This window comes from Euprymna scolopes, chromosome 28, assembly GCF_053919585.1.
Source record: "Euprymna scolopes isolate OS-2025 chromosome 28, ASM5391958v1, whole genome shotgun sequence".
NCBI classification, from domain to species: Eukaryota; Metazoa; Mollusca; class Cephalopoda; order Sepiida; family Sepiolidae; genus Euprymna; species Euprymna scolopes.
Window position 1 is genome coordinate 38,416,856 of NC_136509.1, and position 15,882 is coordinate 38,432,737.

Genomic DNA, 15,882 nt, shown 5'->3' on the forward strand with positions numbered 1-15,882 from the left:
AGGGTAGAAGTCATAAGTAATTTATAATTATATTCTTAGTATGGCCCATACTGAGGATTGAACCTTCAACTTTCTGAAGACTATCATATAAAACTGATTATCTGTTCTGCACCAAGTTCTTAGAGGCTGAAAGTTCTATCCTCAGTACAGGTTAAGCAAATTATTTAAAACTTTTACCCTGTCATAGTTGATGGAATGAAACCCAGCTACCCTCGTAGATTAAATAAATTTTTGCATTACATAACAATGAAACAACATTGTTGGGGGGGTCTTGAGTATAAAAAAAAGTTTGGCAGGAGATTAGTGATAATTGTAACTGGTCAAACATTTATTTAAGTAGACAGCTCAATAAGATTTTGTTTACTTGAAATCGGCAATGTTATAGTCAACTGGGAAGCATCCCTGTGGTACTGTGTTCCAAACGGGCAGTTCTTACAGTAATTTGCAGCAAGTACATAAAGATGAACTGTATCTTCTCTTCCAACACCTGTAGGGTGGAGGAGGATTTGAAACTATTGTCCAATCACTTTGACATCCGATTCCCAGAGGTAGTCTTTCTACCATATACTTCCTCTCATGATGCAAGTTCCAATACACGTCAGCCTAATTTAAAACTTTCTATAAAATTTTCCACGTTCTACTTGATTTAGTGATGTTATTTGAAACTGATTGGAGTTGTGGCTGCTTCCCTGCAAACTACAGCATGGTAATCTTCAAAACTAATAACAAATATTTGTTATAAACTGTCTCCATAAGTCACGGAATTTTGTTGATTCTGTTCATCATTCTGGTACTACCAGATTAGGCTGTCTGAAGATACTGACTTCTTGACCTAAAATGCACCAAACATTGACGGTTTTTTTTTTCCTTTCCCTTTGCAAAACTCAGTCATGTTCTGTAAAGTGAAAAACATCAATTTTCTTCTACAAAACAAACTAAACACTATAAATAAATAAACAAGTGACGCGTGCATGGTCCCCTGTGAGTGCATAGTGAACGAGGCATGAAAAAATAAGTTCAGCATTTGCCCCCTCCCTCCCCCAGGTGACATCAAATCCTGGTGAAAATGAACGAACGGTGCAGTTTTAGGCCTTTACATATGTAAATTTGAGTCCTGCACCATGCAAAAAAGAAATGACTAAGTCCATCATTTGCCTCCCCCCCCCTATTTAGCCCCCCAAATCCCCAAGGCCTTAGCATATTTAAATTTGAGTTCAACACCATGCAAAACTGCTAAATAGACATACACAGAAAAATTTTGGACAAATATGGTAAAATAGTCTCCAAAATGTAGTTTTTATTAGCCCTAAAAGAGCCCCTGGGGCACACCCAAGAGTTATTGCGAAGTATAGATAAACAAAATTATATAGAAATCAGTTAGTTTCAGCTTTACAGAAAGTTTTATAAAAATCCAAGGCATCAATTTAAAAAATTTTTTTTTTTAATAAGGACGAAAGTGTCAATTTTAGTCATTTTAACCCGAAAGGCACCACTGGGGGGTCAACTTTCCTGGAAAATCCGTTCTGTTACTTTTTTACTCACTTCATTTTTAATGTTTGTGCAAAGTTTTAAAAAAATTCCAAGGTGTAGTTATTAAGAAAAGTGTGGACAGACAAACAGACAAGGGTGAATTTACAGGTCCATCCTTTTGTCGGGGGACAAATAAATATTTGAATATATAAAGAACTTAAAGCATAAAAACTTTCATTAAAATGACTAGATTTGGCATTAAATATCATGAAAAGTATTGATATGCCATAAAACAAAACAATCAAACCAAACACCATGCATAAATATTTGAAGCATAAAAACTTTTTTCCAAATTACTGGATTTGACATGCTGTAAAACAAAATAACTAAACACGTGAATATTTGAAGATATAAAGAACTTGAAGCATAAGAACTTTTACCAAAATTAGTGGATTCAGCATTAAGTAATCTGAAAAGTATTGAAATGCCATAAAATAAAACAAGCAAACAGCCAAACGCTGATTTAAACACTGGCCGTAGTGAGGAGGCTAGTGAATAGACATACACTGAAGGTTGATGGTTCAATTTTTAGTGTGGGCGACCGAAAAATGCAATTGCAAATTATTTAGGACCTATATCTAGTCATGGCTGACAGAATGAGAACATGCTACCACCATGAAGTAAATAAAGGGTTCTGTTCAAAATTCCATCTAAATTCCCAAGTTCAACAAGATACGCCTGAAAAAGATTGAAGGTTACATTGACTGAAACATTGTGAAAATCACACTCAAGTTGAGTCCAAAGAATCCAAATAATACATATACAGTTAGTTTCAGAATATTTTAATTTTACTATTCAAACTCTTGTTCTCATTTTGGATGTTATTCACACAATGTTTCAGTTAACGTCACCTCTAATTTTCGTCAGGTGCATTTCGTCTAATTCAAAAGTCTGTTTCTTGAACGTGGGAATCTGTACAGAATTTCGTAAGAAACTTTTAATCCATGTTCTGTCAGCCATAGCAGTCTTAAGTAATTCATAATTCATACTGTGTATGACACTATTCAAGTCTCCATGAAGTTTTTCTCATGGAGGCCAATTTAGATCATTTTTCAAGGTAAGGTTATATGGCTTGTCATGCTATTTTTCGAGGTCAAAATTTAATGGGGAATTAAAAATAAATGCCAAAAATACAAAATCTGGCCTAGTTTTAGAGATATTATAGCATTTTCAAAATGTGTTAGATCGCTAAATTGAAAATTAGTATTTTGACCGGTTTTCCGAACATAATAAAGTCATAGTCCTTGTACTGTTTTTTTTTTTTTTTTTTATTAGGAATCTGAAATTGAAAATAAGATACTTTTTTAAAGAGGCTGGAAGATTTACTGATTATTAAATTCAGAAATAATATGCATGATCATACAGATGGCAAACAAAAAAAGTTCAAAGAAAAACCGTTAATCAAGCAGTGTATGACAATCTCATCCCTAAGGCAATGTTATACTGTTGCATGATATGCTTCGATTTTGAAGCTAGTGCAGCAACACTTGAGTTTTCACTGAGTTCCTGGATATGATGAACAGGTTTCTGGTTGTAGTTGTCCTCACCAACCCATTTCACAATCAGTTTATCTCTCTGCCCAGAGAAGCATCGTTGTAAGTGCCACTTAATTGATCCCATTGAACTGCATACGATATTTGAATGTGAACTGCCATCAAAATGGCTTTTTGATAATGTTGTACCATAACAACAGCATGAAGTAAATGAAACAATTCAACTCTTGTGTTTAATGTAGTCAAACAATCAACATCATTATCATAACAAATTGTAGAATATGTCTAAAATTAGCTCATACATATTGTCATAAATACCGGTAGGAAACTTTTCTATTAGTTGGATTTTTATTTAGACTTAAATTAAGTTACAGGCTCAAAATATCAAAAAAAAAAATATATATATATATATATATTTTCGGCTTCAAAGGCCAACATTCTCTACAAAATTAGTTGTAACTTTTCCTGTTTGCATCAGATTTTGATAAAATTGGTGTTTTCTGATCAGTGGATGGTTTGTGGTATTGGAATGACTAATATTTCACACTTTGTGTATACATTAGAGCGTCTGTGGGCCTTTAAAGCTAAAAAAAAAAATGCCAAATTTGGAAAAAACTGGGAAAAAATTGTCACAGACGAAAATGCGCATTCTTGCATGGCAAATCCCCAATAAGCGTATTGTTAAAGTTTTTTTTTTTTTTTTTTGCTGAATTCAATCTACATATGGTACTTTCTTGCTTGAATGCCTTATTTTGTGTCTTGGGAAAGTGAAAATTGAATTATGACATTTTTCTGACAGCCTTAAAAAATGTTTGTCACAAATTTAGGCCCATTTTATGCCAATTTTTCACACAAATGGTACTCTACCTCGAAAAATGTAAGTTAGAAGTAAGTAAACCCTATATGATTTTGAAAGTTAAACTTATTGGCTACAGACCTAACATGCCTAGGTCTATGCTTGTGAAGGGTAGCTGAAAATAATTTTAGCTTCACATGAGAAAAACTTCATGTGGAGACTTGAATAGTGTCACAAACAGTCAAACGTTGATTTAAACATTGACCGTAGTGAGGAGACTAGTGAATAGACACATGTATGAGGAGTTGCTACTCAGAGCACTCTTGATAGAGTAGAAATTCAACTTTGCAATTTAGTGGGAAGGAGTTCTTCTCTCCCCTCATTCTCTTTCTCACAGAAGATGCATTGCTTGCTTTTTTTCTATTCTATCATTATTTTCATGAAAAGTGCTTCGCTGAGCTTACATTTCTGATTTTTTCTTGTAAGAAATTCACAGTAAGAACTCGTCTCTCTATCACCACTGTAAAGAGTTTTCCTGTCTTTCCTCTGTGTGCCTAACATCAAACAGAATTTCCATAAATAGAGTTTCTAAGAACTTTCCATTTGTGGCTGCTTCACTACAAACAATAACATGGTGGCCTTCAAGTCCAATGTCAACAAATACTTATCATAAACCCTCCTCACAAGTTATTAAATTTTATTCATTCCATTCATCATTTTCACTTATCTTATAATATTCATAGCTCCTACAACACACCCAGTCTTGTTAGTTTTCAGAAGCAGCTTGTATAATTGCCCGAGGCGATTGGGATGGGAGGTGTGAATCTACTTTTACTAATGAATAAAGAGTATGAATAGTTTTTCCTTATTAATTTCTAAGTGGCCATTTTTCATGTGGGGACAACTTAATATTATTCATATTATTTGAAATCTTCGGGCTACTGTTCTCATCTTCAGTTATTTTCGCAACGTTTCAGTCGATGTAACCTCTGACCTTCTTTGAGTGTATCTTGTCGAACTCTGGAATGTTTCTGTGGAACTTGGAAATTTGGATGGAATTTCGAACAGACCCCTTTATTTACTTCATGGAGTTAGCATGCGCTCATTATGTCTGCCATTACTGAATAAAGGGCCTAAATAATGCACAATTTATTTTTCCGCAAGGATCCGTGGAACAGTGGTTAGAGTACATGGAAAAATCAATTGTAAAAGTGACCTTCTCCGAAGGTTGAAAGTTCAATTCTCAGTGTGAGTGACCGAAAAATACAATTGCGAATTACTTAGGACCTTTATCCAGTCAAGACTGACGAAATGAGAGCATACTACCTCCATGAAGTAAATAAAGGGTTCTGTTCGAAATTCCGTCCAAATTCTTGAGTTCAACAGAAACATTCCCAAATATTCCAAATAATACAAATAACCATTCCTCATCTCAAAAATTCAGAAACTTTATATATTTTATGATCTGATTGTAAAATGTCTTTCTCATCACATCCATGTTTTTTCTTTTTTTACCTTTTCATTGAAAGTTGGGGGGGGGGAGGACTCTACTTCATTTGTAGGCTTCAATATTAATTTTTGTTTTCTTCTTTTCACATGAAAAAAAAAAAAGTGGGTGTGTCCCGGTTGTAAGTACGAAAAACTCCTCCACATTTAAAATACTTGTTTTTTTTTTTTGTTTTTTGTTTTTTTTTTTTGTTTTATCTGGTAGCCAACATTGGTTTTGTTAGAATTAATGACTCCTTTGGATTCTTGTTATTCGTAGTGCTATTTTTGGATCCCATCCAATAAATGATTGCCAACCATTGATAGCAACAACGTCGTCGCATCATGGGTGGGATGATATATCTCTCCCCTTTATCCTATCCATCATAGCAAACTTTTTTTATATCGTTTTTATTTAAAGTTTTCTAATATTCAGACTATCTGTTGCTTCTTTTAAAATTTTAAAATCTAACTCTGACGTATCCTGTAAAACAAAACGACCAAACCAAACCAAACTCCATGAATAAATATTTGAAGATATAAAGAACTAGATGCATAAAATCTTTTTGACAGAATTACTGGATTCGGCGTTAAAGTCTTTTTTTTTTTTTTTTTTTTTAACAGATTTTCTAGGCAAGAAATTATATTTTTTGGTTTAGGAATGAAACTATCAATTGTACCCCCCCCCCCACACACACACCAAGAATCATACAAAATAGGAAAAATGACAAGGAAGTAAGATAAGTGTGTAACACTGTAACAGTGGAGGGCCTGGTGAATCTATTGAGCTCCCTAGACAGGATGGTGCTCTGACAGTTGGTTGTTAAATTTCTGGGTGGCTGGATAACATTGAGCGGAGAAGAAAAGTGAATGTAGCCAGTTCTGGCAATCAGCCGAGAGGTGACTTGGAGAAAAATCGGACGTCTAGGATGTTTAGTTGAAAGTAGATATACTTAAGAGATGAGTAGATCAGACTTGAGGAAGCTAGGTGAGTCAGAGTTGCTTGAGAAGATGAAGTAGATCAGTTTGTGGAGTACGACAAGAAGGCAAGTATAAAGGGGGTCATATGACAGACTTAGTTGTGATTCTGAATTTGAAATACAGGAATAACTTAGATGTAGACATTAGCCGCAGAGCCCCAATGACACACACACACATGCTTGATACCAACGAATCAAATACATAATGTATATATCTGTGTTTGTACTTTTCTTATGCTTTTATTTTTGTATACATCTTGTAAACTACTGTATACACCCTTAGTGATCACTAGGGCTATGACAACAAAATCATCTTTTCATTGTTTTGACTCTCGAGTATATATCCGACACAGTTAATACACAAGAACCACATTACTCTATATAGAAGCATATAAGATATCAACAGATACACACTCGAGAATCAAAAAAAATGAAAAGAATATACTGTTGTCCTAGCCCTAGTGATCACCAGTATGAGAGATAACAAGATGAAGAAGAGTCCACAGTACAAACGTTGAATGTTGACGTTGCCAAGGATCCAGCCAGATTATACTTGGTCTCCCAAACCGAAGGCTTACTTTCTTTATATCTAAACCTTTAAATGTATATTCTTTGTTCAGAAGCTACTGTATAACTAAAAATGCAAGATTTGAACATGTGAAAAAATCTTTACGAATGTAACGTCAACTTGTGCTGGATATTTGCTAAAAACTCAATATGAAGTGAGTGACCAACAGAAGATATTGTTATGTAGAAGAAATAGTTTACCTTGTAGACTCATGTTTATAGCCCATTTTCACTTGTGAGGTATTTCATTCTGGCCTCTAGGTAATGCCGAGTCATCTGGAGAGAATATGCACCATTTTGGGGCCTTCCTCTTGCCGGTTTTTCCATCTTGTATGTAAAGCATGTAAGCTGATCTTCTTCAGATATATCTTATTGAACTTTGGAATCTTTTTGTCGAACTTGGGAATCTGCATGGAATTACAGAATTCTTTGTTTAATCTGCAAGGACCTGGTAAGTTCTTGGTAATATTCAGTTGTAAGTTACATGCTTTTAAGAGGTGGAAGGTTCAAGCCTCTGTACAGTCGATACTTAAAATATAATTACGAGTTATCTAGGACTTCTATTCAGTCATGGCTGATGGAACAAGAACATGCTACTCCCATGGATTAAATAATGGGTTCCATTTGAAATTCCACACAGATTCCTGAGTTCAACTGCAAGATTTCCGAGTTTGACAAGATATACTTGAAGGTCGGAGGTTACATCGGCTAAAACATTGTGAAAATAACAATCAAGATAGGAACAGTAGTTGGAAGAATCCAAATAATGAGAACAATAGTTCGAATAATTTAAATAATACAAAATTTTTGCTGTTAAATGACAAAATTACAATACCTTTCATGCAGTCTAGAAATGTTCTTGCAAAGGGCCATATGCAGTACACAAGCTGCATGTAGCCACAACCTGTGCGTGTGTGTGTGTGTGTGTGTGTGCAATCGGAAAGTAGTGCTGCTTTATCAACATTCTTTCCTGATGAAGTGTCGAGATTTTACTTTTTCTCCTCCCCTTTGCTTCCCTTGAATTTTTTTTTTTTTTTTTAAATCAGCTTTGTATTTTTCTATTTTAATGTTATTTTTTCTTTTTAATATTTAATTATTTTGGAGGGTCTATCTCTCTTTAACTCCACCCTGTGTGTTTCTTTTTTTGTTTGTTTGTTTTTAATTCTATTTTTTTCCTTTTTATTTTTTATTTTTTTCAGCCCAAATTATATGCCAAAGAACTTTTGGATTTAGTGGCCTCGCATCTCAACCTCAAAGAAAAGGAATATTTTGGACTTTACTATCTCGATGAAAAGTAAGACATTTTTTTTTTTTTAATGAATGATCTTAGTTGGATCCTTTTGTTACATTACAAAAATCTGAAGAAGAGGCTGGATAATGAGATTTGACAAAAACACATGTCACTGTGAATAGGAGAGAGAGGACATTCTCTTTCTCTTGTGAAATCATGGAGACCAGACATTTAAAAACGTCTCTGTTAATACGTCATCCCAACTATTATCAGAGCTTGGGATGAGGGGTGGGGTCTATAGAGCTGTCAAAGATCAGCCATCTGCATTCACACTCAGTTTCCGGAGCTCCATGGAAATAAAACATCTGTAATATTTCATCTTTCACTATTCAGATCAATTAGGGCTTAAGGTGATTTTCTTATGCATAAAAATTGCCTTGGTCTAGAAGGATTTCTCTTTCACTGACTGAGGACAGGAAAGACTAATATCGTAAAATGTCAATACTAACGTTGGTTTTTTAATGTAGGGAAAATTCTGTTTCTCCCCCCCCCCCAAAAAAAAAAAGTTTTGTACCCTAGATTATGAAATAAATATTTATTTGCTTGACCAAAAAAATAAACTATTTAAATGTAAAAATATTTATCCTGCGTTGGTTTATTTAAAAAGTTTGGTTTAAAAAATAAAAATTAAAAAAATCCATGCTACATTAAAGAAATAAACTTGTTGGCAAATAAAAAAAAAAACTAACCACTCGTTTCTTTTTTGTTTAATATTTGTTTACAAAATGTCATGTGTGAAAGTGAAGGTCAACCGATATTGACCGATAGCTGTTCTTCTTGTTTCCTCCCTCCTCCTGGACTCCTTAAACTCTAATTAATCCCATTATCCCCCCCCCCGCTCTCACAGAGGAGCACAGCACATGTGATCCATGCTAAAGATGACTGCCCTTTCAAACCAGCTGACAAGAATACAAGGATTGTTTACTCAATTCATGCTCGCTCGTTTTGGATGAATGAAATTAAGATGAGAATTAAATTCATTTTGTTCTTTTAAAACAAAGTGGCCTGTATAACTTACTAGTAGAGCTATCCAGCATTGCTGTGGTCGACTCCTAATTTTGATAAATTATATAGATTACATAAAAAAATAAAATAAAATAATAATTGCTTAATATTGTAATTTTAGGACAAAATCAATAAAAATACTTATAACCTCGGTTAGGTTCAAACTCATAACTTCCACCTTTTAAGCATAGTGTTCTAATCTTTTGAACATGGAATCAATTCAGTCAGATGTTGCTTAAGAGCTTCATTCTTTCTATCCTCCCTTCCACCTGTCAGCCAGATGCAAAGAAAAAGAAAGAAGAAAAGCGAAAAAAAATAAATGAACACTTCCTCTACTTCCTTGTCATTCGTAAATATCCAAATATTTCTGTTCTAAAAATGTTCTGGTGATATGGGTAGCAATATCAAAACTTATGATTGAAAGGGTGAAAATTTCTCCACCTTCATTTATTTATGACTAATAAAACAAACAAAAAAAGATATTGACCAAGATTAAATATTAAAATCAATGAAATTGCTTTAAAATAATCTTTTTCTTTTTTTTTTTAACAAAATGAATCAATATTTACCATATCTGTTTGACTAATGAAATAGATTATTTTTATCTACCTTTTTTCTAATAAAACTATTAATCACTAATATACAGGGAATAGGAGTCGCCTTTTCTTTCTCTCATATAGCATACTAGCAGAGACCTGACGTTGCCTGGTATTAAATAAGGATCAACAACAACACTTCCACAACTTGTATTGTCATCGAAATGGGTGAAATCGTCCATTTTTTGATCAAATCGATTATCTGCCCTTGTTCGAGACCCACTCGGCTGTACTGGGAGGAAGCTTCATATGCCTTAATACAGTGACTTAGTTCACAATACATTGTAGTCTACATTGCACTGTAGAGAACTTACTGTTTATTTTGTAAAATTATTTTTATATAATGGCTAGAACTAAACTTTAAAATGCAAAAGTCAAGTATCATGGTTAAATTGTGCTCTAAACAGAAACATTAATTTCAACTTATCTCTGTCTTATCAAAGAATCTACTGTTCATTGTTATATGCTGGACCCTTCTAATTGTACGGTGATAAAACTTCTCAAATGTATGTATGATGTTAGGATGTATTTGGATCAAAATCGAACTATTCTCAGATTTTTTCGATATTTATTAAAGGCATTCCAATATAAAATCTATCTAAGGACATTCCCAGCTACATAAAGTATATTCTTGTGAAATTTCAAAAAAATTGGCGCAGTCGTTTCAGAATCCATAGGAAACAAACTCACACGCAAAAAGTGCCTTTTATATATAAGTACAGATTTTATATATTAGAAAATGTTTGTTAGAGATTGTTTGAAATAATTATATGCAAATAAGTTTTTTAATGAACTTATGAAAATTTGCTCTCTTCATTAACTAAGGTTTATATAATATTCAAATTATATAACAAGGAAATTGACGATGGAAATAAAAATTGAATGAATTACGATATTTATTAATCCATCAAATATTTAAACAAGGAATTAAGATAAAGAATAATCTTTAATTCATAGATTTTCAAAGATACTGATTTTTATTAGGGGATAAAAATCAGTATTTTTGAAAATCTATGAATTAAAGATTATTCTTTATCTTTAAAAAGAATGTTACTGGTTAGCTTAAATTTGAAGAGGGGAGGGGGGGGTCAACCCCATAAATATTCTAGCACCTTTACTGATAACCACCCATGAAGATGGATCTAGACTGATCAGAAAGTATTTAGGTAAAAAGCAATTATGGTAGTTACTAGTGTTGGGACGATTAATTGGAATTGGAAAAATCAGAACTTTTGAGAGTAGCGGAATTGAAGAAATTTGTGTATATTTAACGATGCCAAAAACGATTCTTTTGTCTTGTTTATTTGATTTTGTTTAAAGCAAAATCTTCTGCTCTTTGTAGCGATGATAAAATAATAAATATTTATTGAAGTAGAGATTTAGAAGGCTATCACAATGCGAGGAATGAAATAGTCGGTGTTGGTGAAAGAAGATGAAAACAAGTGGCGATTTACAAATCAATAAGTACATACATATATTTATTCAGTTGTATTAAATACAAATGTCTTACTTAACAAGTAAGACATTTGTATTTAATACAACTGAATAAATATATAAATATATACAACTGAATAAATATATGTATGTACTTATTGATTTGTAAATTGCCACTTGTTTTCGTCTTCTTTCACCAACACCGACTATTTCATTCCTCGCATTGTTAGCCTTCTAAATCTCTACTACATACCTATCCCACACAATGCTTCAAGCAAACTACATATCAATCCAAATATTTATTGATTTTAAAATACCAGTAAAACTAAAATCTATGGATCACTCCACCACAAGTTTATTTTTACATTAAAATATCTACACATTTAACTTGTATTTTTATGGTAATCTATCTATATATATATATATATAAAGGTAAAAGTGTCTGTCTGTCTGTGTGTCTACATTTCCCTACGCAATAACTGTCAATTTTCAGTCTACAGACTCGAAATTTGATATACAGGGTATTGAGATTTGGAAAACTCTTTGTAATCCGTTTTCGGCCAGAAATTTGGCTTTTAAGGGTTCAAAGTCCAACGATTTGACCTTTGAGAACTCTACCAAACTCCTCCGCCAATTTTGGGTATAAACACTTGAAATTTTAGATATAGGTTCCTGGGACATGGATCTAACTTAATAACTTGATTTGAGCCCAAAACAATAAATGTTAAGGGGTCATAATAGGGGTCAAAGTTAAAAAAAAAAAAAAAATTGGGGCTCTGCGGTCTTTACCAAATTACTCAGACAATTTCTGGTCGAAACATTTGAAATTTTACATAAAGGGTATTCAGAGATAGAGCAAGCTTTTTAATCGGTTTGGGTCGAAAATTTGAGCTACCAATATATAAATGTATGTATGTTTGCATGCCTGCCTAAAACTTTCAACAGAGGCAACGGATTTTCACAAGATCAGTTTTGAAGCTCGACCCTTCAGACAACAAATACCAAAAAATTGGCTAAAAACATGAATTTCTTCACCCTCAACTAGGCACTTGCCTACAGGGAGGAGTCGCTTTTTTGCCCGATATTTTCGAAAGTCATTTCATCCCCTCTTTTCGATTGTCTAGCCTTAATTTAAACCTACGTCACTTCTGGTTTGGCGGTGGTCGTAACAGCAAAGACGTCAGTTTTTTTCCCCATTCTTTTTCTCTTTCGCGGTACAGGTTTGAGCCTGCCGTCCTACTACCACTTTTTTTTTTTTTTGCTCAACATACACTTCCAAACACCCGGGCAACACTGGGCTGGAATGCTAGTCAGGAATAAATAACAACTTTATTGTTAAATATTTGGAGATTATAAAGAATCGAAATCGGTAATTTAATTGAAATTGGGGAGCAGGACCCATTAACTGGCATTGCCTGGTGGAAGCATTATACAGATCCAGAACAGAATTGTTAAAGAATCTCTCACCCCCTACCCCAAAAATTAAACTACTGTTGTTGCTGGTGGCCACTGCTGTCTTTGGAAAATAGTGAACACTGGCGGCCGTGGCCCAACTGAAATAATCTGACTTCCACTGTCGGGCATTCTTTTCCAGTGGCACCCAATGGAAGCCACTGTCTGTGATTGTTAGCACTGTTGGTTACTGGCGATTAGTGCTGGTTTGGGGCTATCACCTGCAGATACTGGCAAATTCTAAAGAGAGCATTAAGGGAAAAACATTAATACGCACTTGTTTGTCATGCCTAAATCAGTATAACTTCAAAAAGTTACAAAAAATGGTCAATTAGAAAAATAATAAGTAAAAACAGAAGTTTTCAAAGGTAGGAATTTCACTGTATATTAACTCTTGAGAGTGATCGAAAACAGTGGTTAATAACTGCCTTCTACTGATGACAGTATCTTTCAAGTTGGCTATCGTTTTTCTTCTCGATATACTGCACACATTTTTTTTTTCTAAAAAGTAGCTCTAGCACACTTTCTACTGGTCAATTTTTAGAGCATCCATCATTAAGACCAAGAACAAAAAAGTACTGGCTGTTTCTGTTTGTTGTTCAAATCTTCCTCTTTTTATGGGGTTAAGGGGAATCAAATCTTCCACAAATAGTATTAAATAAAATTCCAGTTTTACGTCATCTTTTAATTTGTTAGGTGAAAGTACAGAATAATTACAAAACACCCTCGCTTCTGCATGGGAAGAATGGGTTTTCTAAACAATTCAGTAATAATTTTAGCATGTTAACATACATAAGAAAAAAAATAAAGATAACGTCTTTGAAGTCTTGATAATCGCTCAGGAAAAGAAAATTAAATAAAATACTCCAGTGGTAAAAAACAAATATATAACAAATAAGTGTTTCCATATCCAATAAAATTTACTTTGAAATCTACCTACATCATATTTTGGTATTTTAACTTATTTGAAAGAATTTATTCAGTTATAAAAAGAAAGTGTTGACATGATAAGTCACAGCTTTTGAAGCCTAGATAATAGGTCAAGAATATAAAATTAAATCAAATTGTCAACAGGAATAAAAAAAAAAAAAAAAAAAAAAAAAAATATATATATATATATATAGCATCATTAAAGTCTTGATAATCGCTCAAAAATAGAAAATTAAATATTGGTACTCGTAAAAGAAATTTATTTTTTTAGGGCCATATTTTTTTGGAGGGGTAGTGGTGATGGCGGGTCGGTATTTTATGCATATTTCCAAACTAGCTCTTTTAAATAAAGTGTCGAGTTAACTTCGAACAACAGAAAAACGGAAAAGGTGTAATATACAGCAAATAAATGTTACCAAAGGCAAGATAAATTAAAAGAAAAACAAGAAGCAGTTCAAATAATTTTCAAGCATTTATTACTCTAGACAACATTTTAGAACTAGATTTTTTTTTTTAATTAACAGTTTTACATAGTTAATTAACCTCTTGGAACTGTTTAATTGTAAAAACAATTTCTAATTCTTGTAAGTGTTTAATTATAAAAAAATTCTAATTGAACTGTTTAATTGTAAAAAAAAAAGGATCTAATTATTTGAACTGTTGAATTAAAAAAAAATAAAAAAAAAAGAAAATGTAATTCCTTGAATTGTTTAATTAAAAAAAGTTCTAATTTTTTTAACTGTTTAATTTAAAAAAAAAATCTAATTCTAAAATGTTGTCTATCGTAATAAATGCTCTAAAATTCTTTGAATTGCTTCTTTCTTTAATTCTTTGAATTGCTTCTTGTTTTTCTTTTAATTTATCTTGCCTTTGGTAGCATTTATTTGTTGTATATTACACCTTTCCCGTTTTTCTGTTGTTCGAATTTTCCAACTTGGCACATTATTCAAAAAGGCTAGATGGTCATGACTAGGTTCTGCCTCAGTACCAGTAACAGAGTACCACGTGACCCACTTTTCCCCAAACTCAGAATGAGGCTGGATTTTCGAATCCCATCTTGTTACCTTAACCGGAGAATGTATCGCTAACATTGCTTTACTACATTGGTCATACTACCAAAGATTAACCCTCCACCTCTCAGACTCTAGTTCAATATCACAGCACTTAAAAAAATATGGCTGCCATCATTCTGAATTTCAAAGAATCATGGTCGAAAAAACCAAAATCCTACACAGCGATACTAATGTAAAAAGACTAAAAATATTGGAAGCTTTATACATTAAAGCAAAACAACCTCAAATAAATAATATAAATTATCAATGCAGTCAAAACATTTTAAAATGCTTATGTTCGTCAATTCTAAATATGTAAATATGTATATTAAAAAATTTAAAGTGGGGGACAAATGTCTGTTTAAATAGACATTTGGCGAGATAATTTACGGGTGCTGCTCCCATGGGTCGATCGATAGAACTGCCAACTGTCAACGCGATGGTTCTAGGTTCAATCCTTGGCTTGGGAAAGGTGCTAGTCTAGCGGTACTGATGAGTTATGATACAACGAAACAGGACTGTATGTCGATGACTACAAATATATATATATGTGTGTGTGTGTATTAATATATATATATGTATACACACACACACACACACATATATATGTGTGTGTGTAATTTAACTCAATGTAAATATTATTAACCTCCCTCTGTTGAAAATTGTCCACCAGTTTAATTAACCACTCCACGTGAGCATAACAAAATATATGAATTTTAACACATGTAATACTGATCGTAATTTAAAAAAAAAAACGTAATTTTAAGAACCTAAATGGCATAATCTGCCTGAGGATGACAGAAATTTTCCAGCCAAAAGCCCTCGCTATGCAAAAACAAAAATATTAATCCAACTTATACAACTTTGATAAAAATATAAAAAGAATGATTCGGGGATTGGAAAAGGTAAAAAAGAAAATAATCAAACAATAAAAAATTCTGTGCTTTTTAATAACTTGCTGCCTAAATATACTCTATATATATATATATATATATATATATATATATATATATATATATATATATATATTGGTAAAATATTATTTCATACTTTTAATATAGTAAAAAACAAAAATTATGGGTCCAGTTTAAATTAATTGAATCAGGAAACCATAAATTTACAAAGCCAGTTAAATTTTTTCAAAATAAAGACAAAATTCCAAAGTTTCTTTTTACCCCCCCCCCTCTTTTTATCCACAGATTAAATAGATTGACTTCTGATATTCCCTTTTATTTATAATCGGTTATTCCAACAATTTGTTTTATCTTTCC

General features: G+C 32.7%; 1 protein-coding gene across 28 annotated transcripts in view; it reads left to right on the plus strand.

Moving 5' to 3' along the window:
• The window catches only part of LOC145249568 (uncharacterized), a 585,438-nt gene that overhangs the window by 249,830 nt on the left and 319,726 nt on the right, over nucleotides 1–15,882 (plus strand). For all 28 annotated transcript variants that reach the window (XM_080111254.1, XM_080111253.1, XM_080111255.1 and 25 more), the window contains exon 3: nucleotides 8,051–8,145. In XM_080111254.1, coding sequence (XP_079967380.1) covers nucleotides 8,051–8,145 — 95 coding nt within the window. The remainder of the gene's footprint in view (nucleotides 1–8,050; nucleotides 8,146–15,882) is intronic.